This window comes from Phacochoerus africanus, chromosome 10 (assembly GCF_016906955.1).
Source record: "Phacochoerus africanus isolate WHEZ1 chromosome 10, ROS_Pafr_v1, whole genome shotgun sequence".
NCBI lineage: Eukaryota > Metazoa > Chordata > Mammalia > Artiodactyla > Suidae > Phacochoerus > Phacochoerus africanus.
This window is the reverse complement of record NC_062553.1, coordinates 84547002-84563735: the sequence shown is the minus strand read 5'-3', so window position 1 is coordinate 84563735 and position 16734 is coordinate 84547002. Positions and strand designations below refer to the sequence as shown.

Here is a 16734-nt window from a genome sequence, read left to right as displayed (position 1 = left end):
ACAGTTTGGAGATACCTTAGAAATCTATACATAGAACTTCCATATGACCCCCCAATCCCACTCTTGGGCATCTATCCGGACAAAACTCTACTAAAAAGAGACACGTGCACCCACATGTTCATTGCAGCACTATTCACAATAGCCAGGACGTGGAAACAACCCAAATGTCCATCGACAGATGATTGGATTCGGAAGAGGTGGTATATATACACAATGGAATACTACTCAGCCATAAAAAAGAATGACATAATGCCATTTGCAGCAACATGGATGGAGCTAGAGAATCTCATCCTGAGTGAAATGAGCCAGAAAGACAAAGACAAATACCATATGGTATCACATAACTGGAATCTAATATCCAGCACAAATGAACATCTCCTCAGAAAAGAAAATCATGGACTTGGAGAAGAGACTTGTGGCTGCCTGATGGGAGGGGGAGGGAGTGGGAGGGATCGGGAGCTTGGGCTTATCAGACACAACTTAGAATAGATTTACAAGGAGATCCTGCTTAATAGCATTGAGAACTTTGTCTAGATACTCATGTTGCAACAGAAGAAAGGCTGGGGGAAAAATGTAATTGTAATGTATACATGTAAGGATAACCTGACCCCCTTGCTGTACAGTGGGAAAATAAAATAGAATAAAATAAAATAATAAAAAAAAATAAAGTGAGATTTAAAAGAATGAGTTAGTGTTACTTGAGAAAAGGGACCACAGCAAAGAAAACCGATTACGATTAAACACACACACACACACATGCATGTATAGCCAGCACAACATTAAAGAGCTTATCTAAATAACTAGAGGGTTTTTACAACCAGAAGTCTTTATTTCTGTAAAACATTCCAAAACTATTGACATAATTCCAGAAAACTTTTTTTTTGTCTTTTGTCTTTTGTCGTTCTTGTGGTTGCTATTTCTTGGGCTGCTTCCACGGCATATGGAGGTTCCCAGGCTAGGGGTTGAATCAGAGCTGTAGCCACCAGCCTACGCCAGAGCCACAACAACGCGGGATCCAAGCCGCGTCTGCAACCTACACCACAGCTCACGGCAACTCCGGATCGGATCGTTAACCCACTAAGCAAGGGCAGGGACCGAACCCGCAACCTCATGGTTCCTAGTCGGATTCGTTAACCACTGTGCCACGACGGGAACTCTCCTGAAAACTTTTAAGAAAGGAGATGCAACTGAAGCCAAGCACTGGGCTCTGCTGCCTAAATATTTCACTTATTTTACTCTTTCAACAAAACGACGAGGTGGCTATTTGTAGACTCCGGTTTTATTCCTTCTGTAACTTGTCATGCTGAAGTGCATCTTGCACAGTGATTATCATACAGAAACAAAAGAAAGAACCTAAACAGTAAACGTTTAGGTTTTAACGTCTTGCCTTCTATCTAAATCTTCAAAACCTTTCACAAAGAGTGCATAATTACCCATTCCAGCCCTCTCCCTGTCTTAGCAAACACGAGCTCTCAGACTGTACCAACACCCTAATCACATAACAAGTAAAACTGCAGCCATGCCATTGCCATCTGCTTTCTTGCTCTCCACCTCATTCCTACTCACAGCATCCTGTGATTACATGGCCCTGCCTGAGTCAGTCAAAGCCTTTGTTGTCTCCAACCAGAAAATGTTTCACCTTTCGGGAGTTCCCGTCGTGGCACAGTGGTTAACGAATCCGACTAGGAACCATGAGGTTGCGGGTTCGGTCCCTGCCCTTGCTTAGTGGGTTAACGATCCGATCCGGAGTTGCCGTGAGCTGTGGTGTAGGTTGCAGACGAGGCTTGGATGCCGCGTTGTTGTGGCTCTGGCGTAGGCCGGTGGCTACAGCTCTGATTCAACCCCTAGCCTGGGAACCTCCATGTGCCGTGGGAGCGGCCCAAGAAATAGCAACAGCAACAACAACAACAACAACAAAAAAAAAGACAAAAAAAGAGAAAAAAAAGAAAATGTTTCACCTTTCAACACAGAAAAGTAGCAATGACAGTTCTGAGTTCCTGTTATAAACAGGTAAAGAGGAGACAACACAGGCCTAATTTTAAGAAGATAAGCATGTTGACCAAAACAAGAATTAGACAAAAATTAATATTCCCACCCACTGTTTTTTCCTGTTATCATATGTTGATTATTTTAGGCAGAATAGGGAGAACTGTTATAGTTTTTTATGTGCCTATAAACATTTATGTTCATTTTCTAAGTTTAAAAATCTCGTCCTGGTTTCTTTATCTCAAATTCATGTTCAGCCAGTTACGACCGTTTTGACCTTTTGGGATTTTTTTAAAAAATCAAATTTCAAGGTTCAAATTTTGTTTGAACGTAATAACAGGTAAAATGTCTATAAATCAACAAGACAACTACTGCTATTCAAACTCCTCTCTGGCTAGAGAGCAGAAACTTACTGCCCAGCTTTTGCAAAAGATCCTCTCATGATAATGAAAGTCTCTGCGATAGCAGCAATAATTGCCGGATGATGAAACTGAAGGTAATGAATAATGAACCTCATCTCTAAAACTTTCAGATTCCTTCATAACCCTGTACACCACCCTGCACCCTTTATAAGGCAGACATTTTGCCCACAGGCATTCTATTCATGACTAATCTAGGCCCATGCTTGACCTTAACTAGGCATTGAAGCTGTACATTTGTTTCATTTTAGCTTCCATTTTGAACTTAAAGCTTTTTTTTTTTTTTTTTTTGCCTTTTCAGGGCCACACCTACAGCATTGGAGGTTCCCAGTCTAGGGGTCAAATCGGAGCTATAGGCTGCTGGCCTACGTCACAGCACAGAAACACCAGATCCGAGTCTTGTCTGTGACCTACACCACAGCTCACAGCAATGCCAGATCCTTAACCACTGAGCAAGGCCAGGCATCAAACCTGCGTCCTCATGGATGCTAGTCAGATTTGTTTTCCACTGAGCCATGACAGGAACTCCCATTCTGAACTTAAAGCTTTTATCAAATCTTTTATCAAGATGAATTTCATTCTGCCCTTTATGCCTGGTGATTTTAGTTGTCACAAAAAAGCCAAAGTCAACCCTCAACCTTCAGGACTCTAATTCTGATAAGGCTCTGAACATCTCTTTTCCTGACTCATTTCTTATCCCTGTCTGACACCTGACATCTTTCCACTGGGCCCTCTAAGACTCAGCAAAAACACCTTCATTAAACATTTCCTTTACTTCTTGCTTTAAAATCTGATCAACCTAGCAGCCCTCTCCTCTGCAGCCCCACTACAAACTTTCGCACTACTAGACCTGGAGGTGGGGAAGATGACATTCCTGCTCCTTGTTGCTCCTTCCAGGCCACCCTCCCCTCTCCTCCCTCCCCCATAACACTGCCCATTTAAATTTCATGACATAAAATGACAGCGCTAACCCCCTTTTCATGTTGGTGCTCAAACAATTCCAGTCCTTCTTCACTCCATTTCTTGGGAATTTTAGTTCCTAATTCCCTGACATTGTCCCAAACCCTATTCCTGTCATACTCTCAGTAGATGACCTATCCACTACACTGTCACTCAGTGCCTTGACCTCCTCTCCTCCAAGGATTTTATCCTCTACCCTACTCTGGGGACTTACTCTCAGGGCCATACCTCAATCCTTGTCTTTCCTATTAACTACTTTCAGCCCTTCATATCTTTGGGTTCCACATCCTCGAATTCAACCAACTGTGGATCAAAAATATTCAGGGAAAAAAATTCAAAGTTTCAAAAAACAACAAATTTACTCTGCACTGGCAACTACTTACATAGCATTTACATTGTACTTACAACAGTTTACATTTACTGTTAACCCTTGAACATGAATTTGAGCCATGTAGGTCCACTTACACGCGGGTGTTTTTTTTTTCTTTTCACTAAGTACTATGGTACTACATGATCCATGGTTGGTTGAATCTGTGAAGGTGGAACCAAAGGTACAGAAGGCTGTAAAGTTATACATGGATATTCCACTGCACAAAGGGTCAACTGTACATTGATTCAAAGCATACAGGAGGCCATGCATAGGATATATGCAAATCATAGGCCATTTTATATGAGGGACTGAGCATCTGTGGATTTTGATTATCTAAAGGGTCCTGAAACCAATCCTCGAAGGTACTAAAGGATGAGTGTATTGCCTCTCATCATCTCAATTTGAGGTATCTCATTTTCTGACTACCATCTCCTATTTTTCCAGCTCACCACCTCTACTGGAAGCTGGACCCCACCAGAACCTGCAAATTCACTGATCCTAACATCTTTTTCTTGTCTCTCACCCTCCATACCTTCCCTGGTGTACAGATGATTTTGGACAATATGCAAGCACCACCCAAAAGTGGAAGGCCATAACACTAGTGCCCTTCATTCTGGGACATCCCTGAAGGACAGTGGTGAAGGAAATCCTTCTGATGAGCAGACTAACAGCAGTAGATGTGGTTGTTCACTTTGATTGGAAGGAGAAATGATGAGACATATGGTTATATACTGATTCCTGGTCTGTGGCCAATCACTTTACCCCCAGCACCTCCCACCCCGGCATCACTCAGTGTGCTCATGAACAAAGTTGCCGTGATGACAAGGACAGAGATTATGTGTGGGTCCAGCAACATGGACTTCCACTCATGAAGGCCAACCTAGCTATGGCCACTGCTGGGTGCCCAACCTGACAGCCCAACAGCAGAGACCAACACTGAGTCCCTGATGTGGCATCATTCCTCAGGTACTAGCCAGCTACCTGGTGGCAGGTTGATCACACTGGCTGATTCCATCAGAGAAGGGGGTAAGGTTTTGTTCTTACTGAATAAACATTTACTTTGGATATAAATTTGCCTTCCCTGTACTCAATGCTTCTGACAAAACTACCACCTGTGAACTTACAGAATAACCATCTTAGTACTCTACATGACATTGTTTCTGATCAAGGAACTCACTTCACAGCAAATGAAGTGAGGTAGTGGACCTACACTCACGGAACTGACACTGATCTTACCATGTTTCCCGTCACCCTGAAGCAGGTGGCTTAACAGAATGGTGGAACTGCCTTTTGAAGGCTCAGTTACAGTGCTAGCTAGGTGACTAGAACTTGCAGAAGTGGGGCAAAGTGCTCAGAATGCTGTGTATGCTCTGAATCAGCATCTGATACATAGTGCTGTTTCTCATGGCCAGGATTCATAGGTCTAGAAAACAAGCAGTAGAAATGGGAATGGTACCACTATTTCTCCTAGTGACTTATTAGCAAAATGCCTGCTCTCTGTTCCTGTGACCTTACGCTCTGCTAGCTTAGAAGTCTTAGTTCCAAAAGGAAGATGCTTCCACAAGGAAATGCAACAATGATTCCACTGAAATGAGAGTTAAGAATGCCACTAGGCCACCGTGGACTCCTCATACCTAGGAATCGACAAGTAAAGAAGGGAGTTACTCTGCCGGCTGGGGTGACTCATCTTGACTATCAAGAAGAAATTGGACAGCAACTCCACAATGGAGATAAGGAATTCATTCAGTCTGGAATAGAAGAGATTAATGCATATCTTAGTATGATCATGCTGTGTTATTAAAGTCAATGGAAATCTACAATAATCAATCCAGGCAGGACTACTAATGGTTGAAACTCTTCAGGAGTGAAGGTTTGGGTCACCCCACCATGCAAAGAACCACAACCATCTGAGGCACTTGTTGACAGAAAAGAGAAGACAGAATAGATAGTTGGAAAAGGTTGTTATAAATACCAATTATAACCACATGACTAGTTATAGGAACTGGGCTGCAACTGACATAAGCATTTCCTGCTTAGTTCATTATGAATGTGTAATAATTTGCTTAGATTATATATCAATATATATAAAACTAACATTCTGTTTCCTTTCCCTTATCACATAACACAGGATGTAAAGCAGAGTATTTTTCACTTTTACATCTTAGTATATGTTACAGGATATCAACAAATCCACGGAGGAATTCATCCATAATACTTTGCTTTCTACCTTATTTTTGTCTTCCAGTACTGGCACCATTCCCAGCAAAGCCAAACTTTTCTCCGTAGTTTTATCTTCCATCTATTGGAAAAGAAAAAGTTCCAAAGCTATTCCTGTGTTGTAGCAAGATTGCTTTTTAGACCCATCAATTACCACATTTCTCTTTTATCTTCTATCTCTTCCTGAAAACTCAGTCTCTGGTTTTCTCTACCCAGCTCCTACCTCCTCTAAACTGCTATTCTTTTTAAGATTACCCTAATTGCTGTGTTAAATATACCAGTATAACCATTTTATAAGCTGGTAAAAACCAAAACACTATTTAGCAAAGTAAACAGCTTACAATTTTGTTCATTTTTCCAATGGATACTTTAAATGAACCATTTTTTAAAGTTTTGTCTGTATCACAGGCCACTAATGATTTCACAATTACATTGGTGAAGTCTTAACAGGGCTATAATTAGGCAATATTTTCCAATTTAAAGGCCTCTGATTAAAGACTAAATTCTTACTGTGAATCTTTGCAGTTTAACTTGAAAGACTACAAGGAGGATGACTTCATCTGTTCTTCATTATAAACCATCTTCAGTGTTAGCATACATATAAACATTATGAAAATTTAAGCTTGTATTTTATTTTTCAAAATACTCTTTCGTTCTTTCTCACCTATCATTTACCTTACTCTCCACCCATTTTCTGGACAACTTACAAATTTTCCATATGCCATAAAACCTCATTTAAAAGAGATTTGCTGGAGTTCCCCATCTGGCTCAGTGGTAAAGAACCTTTGAACCCGACTGGGCTCCTTGAGGATGCAGGTTCCATCCCTGGCCTCTTCAGTGGGTTAAGGATACCCCGTTGCAGCGAGCTGTGGTGTAAGTCACAGACATAGCTCAGATCCAGCATTGCTGTGGCTCCAACTCAACGCCTAGGCTGGGAACTTCCATATGCCACGGGTGTAGCCCTACAAATAAAAAAAAGAGAGAGAGAGAGAAAGAGATTTGCTAAAAAGCTTGCTAAAGCAAACCTCTATTGACAACTGTCTCCAAATGTATACTGTCGCCAACACATCCCTTACCACAATGTAAGAGTAAAGCACTGGCATTTAGGAACCCTAGCTCATTTACTGATGAAAGATCTAAGACCTTAAACGATTTGCCTTCAATCTGAATTCTGAGTTCTTTTCCTTACTTTCTCCCCAAATGCTTTTCTATTCCTGCTTCCAAAACTTTCTCATTAACAAGATTTTACATAAATAAACTTTTATCAGCCTATCACAAGCAACCTGACCGAGACAGAACGGACAGAGATCCAGAGATCGGAAGGTGGGAATCCCAGAATCGCAGCCACTTCTAACACTTCCGCTCCTTGGCCGCGCCTCCAGAAAAGCCGCCTACCACTTACAAAGGATCCCCTGCGATGGGGGCGTCGCCGCGCGACTCCACGAGTGGCAGCCGCGCTTGCGTAGCACCGAAGGGGCGGGGCGGGCCCCCGAGCGCAGCACGGGAGTGTGTAAACGAGCTGGGGCGGAGAAGGAGGGTGAAGGGTGGGGCGGAGGGGCGGAGGGGCGGAGGGGCGGAGGGGCGGAGGGGCGGAGGGGCGGAGGGGCGGAGGGGCGGAGGGGCGGAGGGGCGGGCCTTTCCGAAGTTCCGATTTCCCTCACTTCCTGTTTGCTGCACTTCTGCATCCGGGTCAAGGGTGTCCACCTCCACTTCTCCCCGGCAGATCCGGCACCCTCTGTGACAGCGGCTCTTGACTCTACCCAGGGCGGGTTTTATCCCGCGACCTGTTGGAGTCCGGACGCCCACACCTGCCACGGGTCGCGGAGGCGCACTTCCTCATCTACCCGCTCTAAGCCCCGGGGCCTGAACGTCCGCCGCCTCCGGGGGGCCCCGCTGGCCTCTCTGCGCTGATGCTGAAGGGGACCGCGGGCCCGGGGCAGCGGCGGAGTGTGGGCCTCTGGCTTCTTAGGCCCACCGCTGACGGTGCCGGTTCTTAAGCGCCCCAGGCTTGCCAACTCCCGCCCGGGCTTGGATGGCCCTCTCTGCCCGATAAATGAGGCTACTGAGCAGGCAGTGGCGGTGGTCGGTCCAGCTGCTGCTCTCCAAATTCACCTCCGTCCCGGGTTTCTCCAGGCACACCTCGGGGTTGTGGCTGCCCGCTCCTTACCACCTGGCCCTGGCTTTGCAGCGTGGCGACAATGGACAAGATCCTGGAGGGCCTGGTGAGCTCTTCGCACCCCCTGCCCCTAAAACGGGTGATTGTGAGGAAGGTGGTGGAGTCGGCGGAGAATTGGCTGGACGAGGCGCAGTGCGAGGCCATGTTTGACCTGACGACCCGGCTTATCTTGGAGGGCCAGGACCCCTTTCAGCGGCAAGTGGGCCACCAAGTGCTGGAGGCCTACGCGCGGTACCACCGGCCAGAATTCGAGTCCTTCTTCAATAAGACTTTCGTGCTGGGCCTCCTTCAGCAGGGCTACCACTCGCTGGACAGGAAGGACGTAGCCATCCTGGACTACATTCACAACGGCCTGAAACTGATCATGAGCTGCCCCTCGGTGCTGGACCTCTTCAGCCTGCTGCAGGTGGAGGTGCATCGGATGGTGTGTGAGAGGCCCGAGCCGCACCTGTGCGCCCGACTCAGCGACCTCCTGAGCGACTTCGTGCAGTGCATCCCCAAGGGGAAGTTGTCCATCACTTTCTGTCAACAGCTGGTTCGAACGATAGGCCACTTCCAGTGCGTGTCCACCCAGGAGAAAGAGCTGCGGGAATATGTCTCACAGGTGACAAAAGTGAGTAACTTGCTGCAGAATATCTGGAAGGGGGAGCCCTCCACCCTGCTGCCTTCCCTGCAAGAAGTTTTTGCAAGCATTTCTTCCACAGGTAAGGGTCCTTACACCCCAAGAAAATCTCTCTTGGAAATTTAATATGTGCCTCTCATGTACACACCGCGTTTGCTTCCCTGCTCTGAAAACATCTTAATGGGAGAACATTCTTAATACTCTCATCCATATTCCCATCCACTGCCCTATTCTGGCTGTCACGTTGGACCTTAAAAAACAGTCAGTGTTTTTGTTTTAAAGGTTGAGAACGTCAGTCTAAGACCTTTGGAGCAAAACAGGTTGCTTAATTACCCAGCCTTTGCTCAAGTTATGGAATGCTTTGCCAATGACAGCTACTATATAAAGCTCCTATTCATTAGTGACTAATAGCCGCATAAAAATGTTTACCATATTATTACTGTGCTGTGACTCTGTCACCTTGTTGGAATGAGTTGTTCCTTAGTTTCTGAATTCTCTGATTTTTTTTAATTCATGGAGGATGGCATTTGTTTTATTACTGATTATCCTATTTAACTATGTAGTTCTTGCATATTGCCGTTTTCTGCCTACAGTAGTTTGTGAGAGTGGATACAGGTGAAATGAGTGAAGGGAAGGCAAATGAAGGCTTAAATAGGTGTTTTTGAGTTCCAGGTGTAAATAGCCCATCAGCTGTGTCATTAGAAATCCGGGAGAGGTTAAGTGGTACTTAGCAGGAAAGAGCTTTATTGCCAGGAATTTAACATGTGCGTTGACATTCCTTGTTCAGACATGGCACTTCCAGCTCTGTAAGTTGTGAAACAGTAGATCCAAAACTGTGTTCCTCCCCTCCCTCTTTGCTTGGTACAGCTATTCTCTGGCTGTTGTTCAAAACTGAACTTGTAAAGGAAGTATCCTTTTATCTTGAGAATCAGAAACAAGAGTAGAGTTTTAACAGGCTCCATGCTTTTTGATAGATTGAATATTTTAATGAAAAAATTGCCAATTATATATTTGCAGTATCCAAGTTGGTTTATATTTTAATTGTAATTGATCTTGTATTGTCTGTGTTGCTAGAACAGATTTCTCCAGAACTTTTTCAGCTGAAGCAGTAAAGGTGCTCACCTTGGATTTCCTTAATCTTTATGTAGTTTAAGCAAAGTCCCCCTAAAATTCACCTCAATTTCTACATCTTTAAGAGATTTAAAAAATTTTTCCCTTAATGTGGTGATTACTGTAACTAAGATGTAAATTATTTTGGAAGGTCTAAAATGGGAATTTAAATGAATTTAAATACCTTGCATTTCTTTTCTGACTACTGCCTTAGAAATGAGTATTTTAGCACGAAAATAATGATATTAAATACTGCAAGAAAGTAAAGTAACTTGTGAGCTAAACATGGTGATACTGAAGAATAGTTTATATATTGAAGCATTTATGTCTGTGGAATGAGCACTGCTCACTCTTAATCTCTCATTTCTGCAGTTTAACATTCCTTGTGTGTTAGAGTTTACCCATGAGGTGGAAAGTAACAGCTGCTTTCTGATTAACACTTTTGCTCCAGTTACATTTTAGGAGGTGGGTGGTAAATTGTTGTTTTCTCTAAACACTTCACTTGAACCTTCTTGCTATTTTCCTTTTCCTTTTTTATTAAAAAACAGATGCATCATTTGAACCATCTGTAGCATTGGCAAGCCTTGTGCAGCACATTCCTCTTCAGATGATTACAGTTCTCATCAGGAGCCTTACCACGGATCCAAATGTAAAAGATGCAAGTATGACCCAAGCTCTTTGCAGGTACTTCTTTATAACACCATAGACAGTAATTGTAGATTGGAGAAGAGGAGAAATTTTCCTGTATTTTGTGGATAATGGAAACCTTGGAGAAATATTTAAATCTGAAATCATGGAATAGAATATAAAGATTTGCTAAATTAGTTGAAAGATTTGTTTACCTTACTATAGGCTTGATAGGCATCCCAGTAGTTCATAAATCTATTTTCAGTTCAGCTTTTTTAATTCCCAAAACATAACAGATATATACACTTTTTGTACAGTCAAGAGTTGGTTGGATTAGCAGTACATTTTACTAGTTGCTTTGCTCATTATTGTTTCCTGCAACCTATCTCTTCCCTCTGGGATCTTTTTTTTTCTCCAGCTAAAGTATATACTTTTACTTACTTTCACTTTCTTCAGCCAGGACCTCTAGGGTAATAGTTTCATAGCCTTTGTTTGAAATGTATATTTTCTTGCTTATTCTCAAATAGATGATTGGCAAGATACAGAATTCTAATTTGATAGTCATTTTCTTTTAGCATTTTGAATATAATACTGCCTTATCGTCTGGCATCTATTGTTGTTGATGTGGGGTCTGCTATCAATCTGATTATCATTTCTTTGTATAGTAGTTAGCTCTTCTGGTAATGTTTATGCCTTTTTCTTTATCCTTGATGTTTTACAGTTTTATTATTATATTTCTAGGTGCAAATTTAATTTTTTTTTGGTCTTTTTGCCATTTCTTGGGCCGCTCCCGCGGCATATGGAGGTTCCCAGGCTAGGGGTCTAATCGGAGCTGTAGCCACCTGCCTGTGCCAGAGCCACAGCAACGCGGGATCCGAGCTGAGTCTGCGACCTACACCACAGCTCATGGCAATGCCAGATCCTTAACCCTCTGAGCAAGGCCAGGGTTCAAACCCGCAATCTCATGGTTCCTAGTCGGATTTGTTAACCACTGTGCCACGACGGAAACTCCGTAAATTTAATTTTTTTTATACTTCTTAAAACTCTCGTGTTTTTATTAATTCAGTCATTCGGTCATTCAGCTATTCAGATCTCACATATTGGGCACTTACTGTGAGTACCAAGCAGTGTTTAAAAACTCATTGAACAAATGGGTAGAAATATCTGTCCTTGTGGGCTTACTTTCTAGTTGAGAAGGCAGATAGTACCTAATAACATATTTCATTGATTACAAGATGCATCCTGACTTCAGAGATGTTAAAATGTGGAAATGCATAGTCATTGGTATTCTAATTTAAATGGCAGGACTTTTCTTGCCTAATTGTACACCCTAAAATTGATGTTGTTTTAGATTTGATTAAATATAAGTAAAAGTCATTTAGTATTGTGGATAATTATAGTGTTTTTGACAAAAAAAAAAGTAGATAGGAAAAGGGATGAAGCGTGGGGAATGGGGTTTGAAATTTTAAATGAGATAGATGAGGAAGGCCTTACTGAGAAGGTAACCATGAAGTAAAGACATAGAGGAAACGAGGATTCGAACCTTGTGGAGATCTAAGGGGAAGAGCCTCAATACTGTCTTAGAATTTACTATTTTTTCCTTTAAAAATTAAGGTGCTCATTTATAGAGATTGTTCCAGTTCTGAGTTTCTTCATTCCAATGACTGTATTTTTCTCATTAATCTTCATCCACCTATTCTTGTTTCATAACTATGTTTTTATTTTGTAATTTTTTTCTATTTTTTTCGTGTGTGCATGTGTATGTGTGTATTGATAACATTTAAATTGAGGATTTGTAACAGAGGGTTTCTACGCACCTGTTATAAATTGCTGTCATGAGGTAACATATAAATTCAAGTATTATAGATTCTCAGAAAGCTACATGTGTGCAAATCTCACTCTCTATAACACAAACTTTGGAGACGTTGATCTTCTGCAGCTTCTTCCCTTTTCCAGTATTTAAAAAGCCCTTTCTTGGACTTTCCATTGTGGTTCACTGGTAACGAACCTAACTCGAATCCATGAGGATTCAGGTTCGATCACTGGTCCCACTCATTGGGTTAAGGATCTGGTGTTGCCATGAGCTGTGGTGTAGGTAAGACACGGCTCAGATCCTGAGTCACTGTGACATAGTCTGGCAGCTGCAGCTCCAATTAGATCCCTAGCCTGGGAACATCTATATGCCACAGGTGCGGCCCTAAAAAGACCAAAAAAAAAAAAAAAAGACTAAAAGGCCTTTCTCTTCTAGTTTATCTTCTTTCTTCTTTGTTGTCTTCAATGTAATTGAATCAATTTGCCTGAAACTTTTACTTCCACTTTCTTTTTGCTCATTCTCTCTTTAAATTCATTAGGTTTGTGAAAATGTTTTCTATATTGGTGAAAACTCTGTGTAAATATTATTCCTGTTGTGTAGTCTCTATCCCACTGCTTTCAATTTAGGGTGCTCTCCGTGCCACATTTGGTGATCTGTATTTTATTCCCATCTTCTTGTATCTTTGTATTCATAGTTCTTGCAATTCTAAAAGTCCTGTTATATCAAAGTTAAGATTCTCTTCCTTTTATCTGTTATTTTCCTTTTCCTTTTATCAGTTCTCATCTATATGTAATTAATTTCCAAATTTCTATGTAAAGCTCTCATTGTTAATTTCCTTTTGGGGTGGGGGCATGGCTACAGCATATGGAAGTTCCCAGGCTAGGGGTCAAATCAGAGCTACAACTGCCAACCTACACCACAGCAACATGGGATCCAAGCCACATCTGAGACATAGACCACAGCTCACAGCAACACCAGATTCCTGACCCACTGAGCGAGGCAAGGGATCAAACCCAAATTCTCATGGATACTAGTCAGATTCATTTCCACTGAGCCACAGCGGGAACTCCTATTCATTTGCTTTTAAGAAACACTCTTTATCTCATCCATCCTCTCTGTAATGAGACAGCCATGTCCTGTTAGTCCACAGCATTCCTTTGTCAGTATGATTGCAGCAGCACTAAAATTTCTCTTTGAGATGAAGGTATCATAAACTATGTTGTCCTCTTAAGTAAAATAGGAAGATTCAAAGAATTAGATTTCACAGCTGAAAGTAAAATTAGACATCAGTTGGTCCATTACCTTCATTGCCTAAATAATAATGGAAGACATTATTTTATTACCTGCCATGAGTCATTGCAACAGCGCCTTCTAGTTGGTCTTCTTGTCAGCAGTGACTTCTCTCTCTTCTCTAAGTCATCCTCATCTACTCGTTTTTCCCTTCTGATCAGAAAACAGCAATGACTTGCATCACTTAATTAAATGCAAATTCCACCTCTGGGTATCAGGCACTCTTAATCTTTTTTCCTCTTTTTTTTCTTAGTGGATTTACAGTGCTGCATATGGCAATCTTAATATTTCAACGTTTTCAAAACAACCATAGTATCCAACTTATGAATTTTTTTATCTTTAAGATGTATTTGGAAATGAATTTTTACCTATTTGTTTCTGTGGGAAGTTGTGCCCCAGTTTTTTGTATTGCTTTTCCAATTTATTGCAAATGTAATTGAAAAGTATAGTAATGTTCACTCTTATCGTATTTCCACCTTATACTTCCCCGTGCTCTGTACTTCTCCACACACAGCACTTAAGCTTTACTGTCATTTTCTGTAATCCAAAGAAATGCAAATGCAGGTATGGTACCAGAACCAGATAAGTAACATTAAAGTATGAAATCGGCCAGGTGTAACTGAAATAATAGGGAATGAAGTACAAAGTACCTTTTAAAAAAGAAAACTCATTCTCAACTCTAGTGATCTTGTTGTCAGAGGGAAATTTGAGTTCAGTGTTGCTACTCTTATTTTTCCAAAGAAACCTGAAATCCAATTTTTTATATGATGTTTTCTAATTTGTAAAACATTGGAACAAATAAAACGGAAGGCTGGACCTAGTCTTTAAGCTGCCATCTAAACATGAAAATTGGCTCTATTCTCTACAAATTAAGAATTAATCTATTTTGTGGCCTTTCATAATAAATTGCCATTTTTAATTTAAGATTTTCAAGTTGCATGTATTTTTTTAGCTATAGAGAGAAATGGTTTCATTTAGTCAGCAAATTTGAGCTCCATTTCAGTGCAGATCAAAGATTAAAGATTAAAAAACAAAACAAGGTCTCTGTTCTTAAGCCCACAATCTGACGGAGGAAACAAGATTTATTACAACTGCAGCTAAATGTTCTTTAAATAGTAAGAAATTAAATCGGCATATCAGGGTTAAGTGTCCTTAAAATTCAAATTGTAACCAATACGTGGTGGATAAGATTACCATAGTAATCATAAAAATAACCCATTCTACAGTGCCTATGCCTGAGTGGATTTGAGCATATGCAAGTCCAATCAAATTGAAGCAAGACTGGAATGTAATTGACATGTAGCTTATAAATATTGTATTATACACCAGCAGAGCGTAGTTCAGACACCGGTATTCCTACTTACTATGTGACTGTTGACAAATTTCCTAACTTTCCTTAACAATTTGAGGGCAGAAACCATATCTTGACTCTGATATTCCTAGCACTTAACAGTACCTGTTAGGTAATAGACACTCAAATACTTTTTGAATGAATGGCGTCTAATTCATGTTACTTCTGACTTGAAATATCTTTAGAGTAGTCAGGAGATTGGATACACATGGGGTAAGGTAAAGATTAGAGGCTTCTGAGAATGGCAGGGTGGAAACGGGGAGGATAGAAGCTGATTAGGACATTGGGGAGAATGAAAAGCCTTGACCAAGTGGAATTTCCTACTCTGTCCCCTCACTCTTTACTAATATTCCCCTTAGACCTGAACTGCAGGGAGTTCTGGCCTTGGGCCCCGAGTGCCAGAGAGCCCAGTCTGGTTCTGCTCTAGGGCTTGCTCCCCACGGGGCAAAGTCCATAGAGCCAAAGAGATGTGCTTATATAATATTCCATCTCTAAACCACCTCTTTTGTGTGTGTACCTGTTTATGCTAAAACAACAACAATATGTAGTCACATGTTTTCTTTTAAACAGCAGCAACAACAAAAGACACAGTTTTAAAAAGATTTACTGGGGAGTTCCCCTGGCTCAGCGATATTGAACCCAACTAGTATCCCTAAGGACTCGAGTTCAATCCCTGGCCTCGTTCAGTGGGTTAATGATCTGGCATTGCCATGAGCTCTGGTGTAGGTCACAGACGCAGCTCAAATCTCTTGTTGCTGTGGCTGTGGCGTAGGCCAGCGGCTACAGCTCTGATTCAACCCCTAGCCTGGAAACTTCCACATGCAGCAAGTGCAGCCTAAAAAAAAGAGAAAAAAAAAAAAAAGATTTATTGGGAGTTTTTTTCCTTTTTAAATCAGCATTATCTCAGATCCTGTTCATACTGATCTATTCTCATTCTTTAAAATGCTACATTAACCATAGTTTATTTAGCATATCTTTATGATGGACATTGAGATAATTCGCATTTTTTTCCAGTATCATAAGCAGTGTTGCAGTAATTATACTCTTTGTACACAAAGACAAATTTTTCTGCTTTCTGCTCCATGTATGTAGAGTGGCCCCAGTCTTATAAAAAACAGACTAACAGCAGTTGACAGTGGAATGGCTGTCAGGGACTACTTTAATGACTTAAAACTATCATTATTGGAAGAAGATGGCCAGAAAAACAAAAAGGGCAATAAAATGTATGTAGGGACCAGAGGGAACATACAGATAAGTTGTAATAAAATGCCTTTGGACTTTGGAGCCACTTTGGACTTAATGTCTGATGGAACATTTTAATCTTAAGAGCAAAAACCTAAGTAACAGTAACACTTCATTATTCATGTAGATAGTTTATAATGTCAATATAAAAATCAGTGCTTTTAAAGTGTTAGTTATTCTTTTGGTAATGTGTTTATGTACTTAGTTTTTATATTTGACCTTTTGTACAATCAAGGTATTTATTTATTGCCACATGTGTTAGTATTTGGTGGCAGAGAGATACTCACAGTGAGCATTTCCAGTGTCGTATGTTAACTCATTTAACCTTCACTTCAGCCCTATAAAATAAGCATGTTTATCTATCTACAGATGAGAAACTGAGACACAAAGAAGCTACATAAATTATATAGGTATTTAGGGTCACCTAGCTAATAAATGGTAAATTGAGATTTTTAAACCAAGTCACTCTGACTTTAAACACCTGGTTTATTTTACTCTTTTTTTTAAATTACACATTCCTCCAAATTGGATTGCTAGATGAAATAATATGA

At 41.1% G+C, this 16734-nt stretch overlaps 2 protein-coding genes across 4 annotated transcripts in view; one reads left to right on the top strand and one right to left on the bottom strand.

Annotated features, from left to right (window-relative positions):
- LOC125137459 (late cornified envelope-like proline-rich protein 1) overlaps nt 1-7792 on the bottom strand; it is a 44819-nt gene extending 37027 nt beyond the window's left edge. Inside the window, exons 1-3 of the mRNA XM_047798135.1 lie at nt 7720-7792; nt 7355-7587; nt 5963-6034 (exon numbers count right to left, since the gene is read on the bottom strand). Of these exons, the coding sequence (XP_047654091.1) occupies nt 5963-6034; nt 7355-7587; nt 7720-7792 (378 nt within the window). The remainder of the gene's footprint in view (nt 1-5962; nt 6035-7354; nt 7588-7719) is intronic.
- USP38 (ubiquitin specific peptidase 38) overlaps nt 7615-16734 on the top strand; it is a 33824-nt gene continuing 24704 nt past the window's right edge. For 2 of the 3 annotated variants that reach the window (XM_047798349.1, XM_047798348.1), the window contains exons 1-2: nt 7617-8832; nt 10409-10544. In XM_047798349.1, coding sequence (XP_047654305.1) covers nt 8151-8832; nt 10409-10544 — 818 coding nt within the window. In that variant the 5' untranslated portion in view covers nt 7617-8150. Of the gene's footprint in view, nt 8833-10408; nt 10545-16734 lie in introns of all 3 variants that reach the window. The other variant, XM_047798350.1, reaches the window with a different exon arrangement.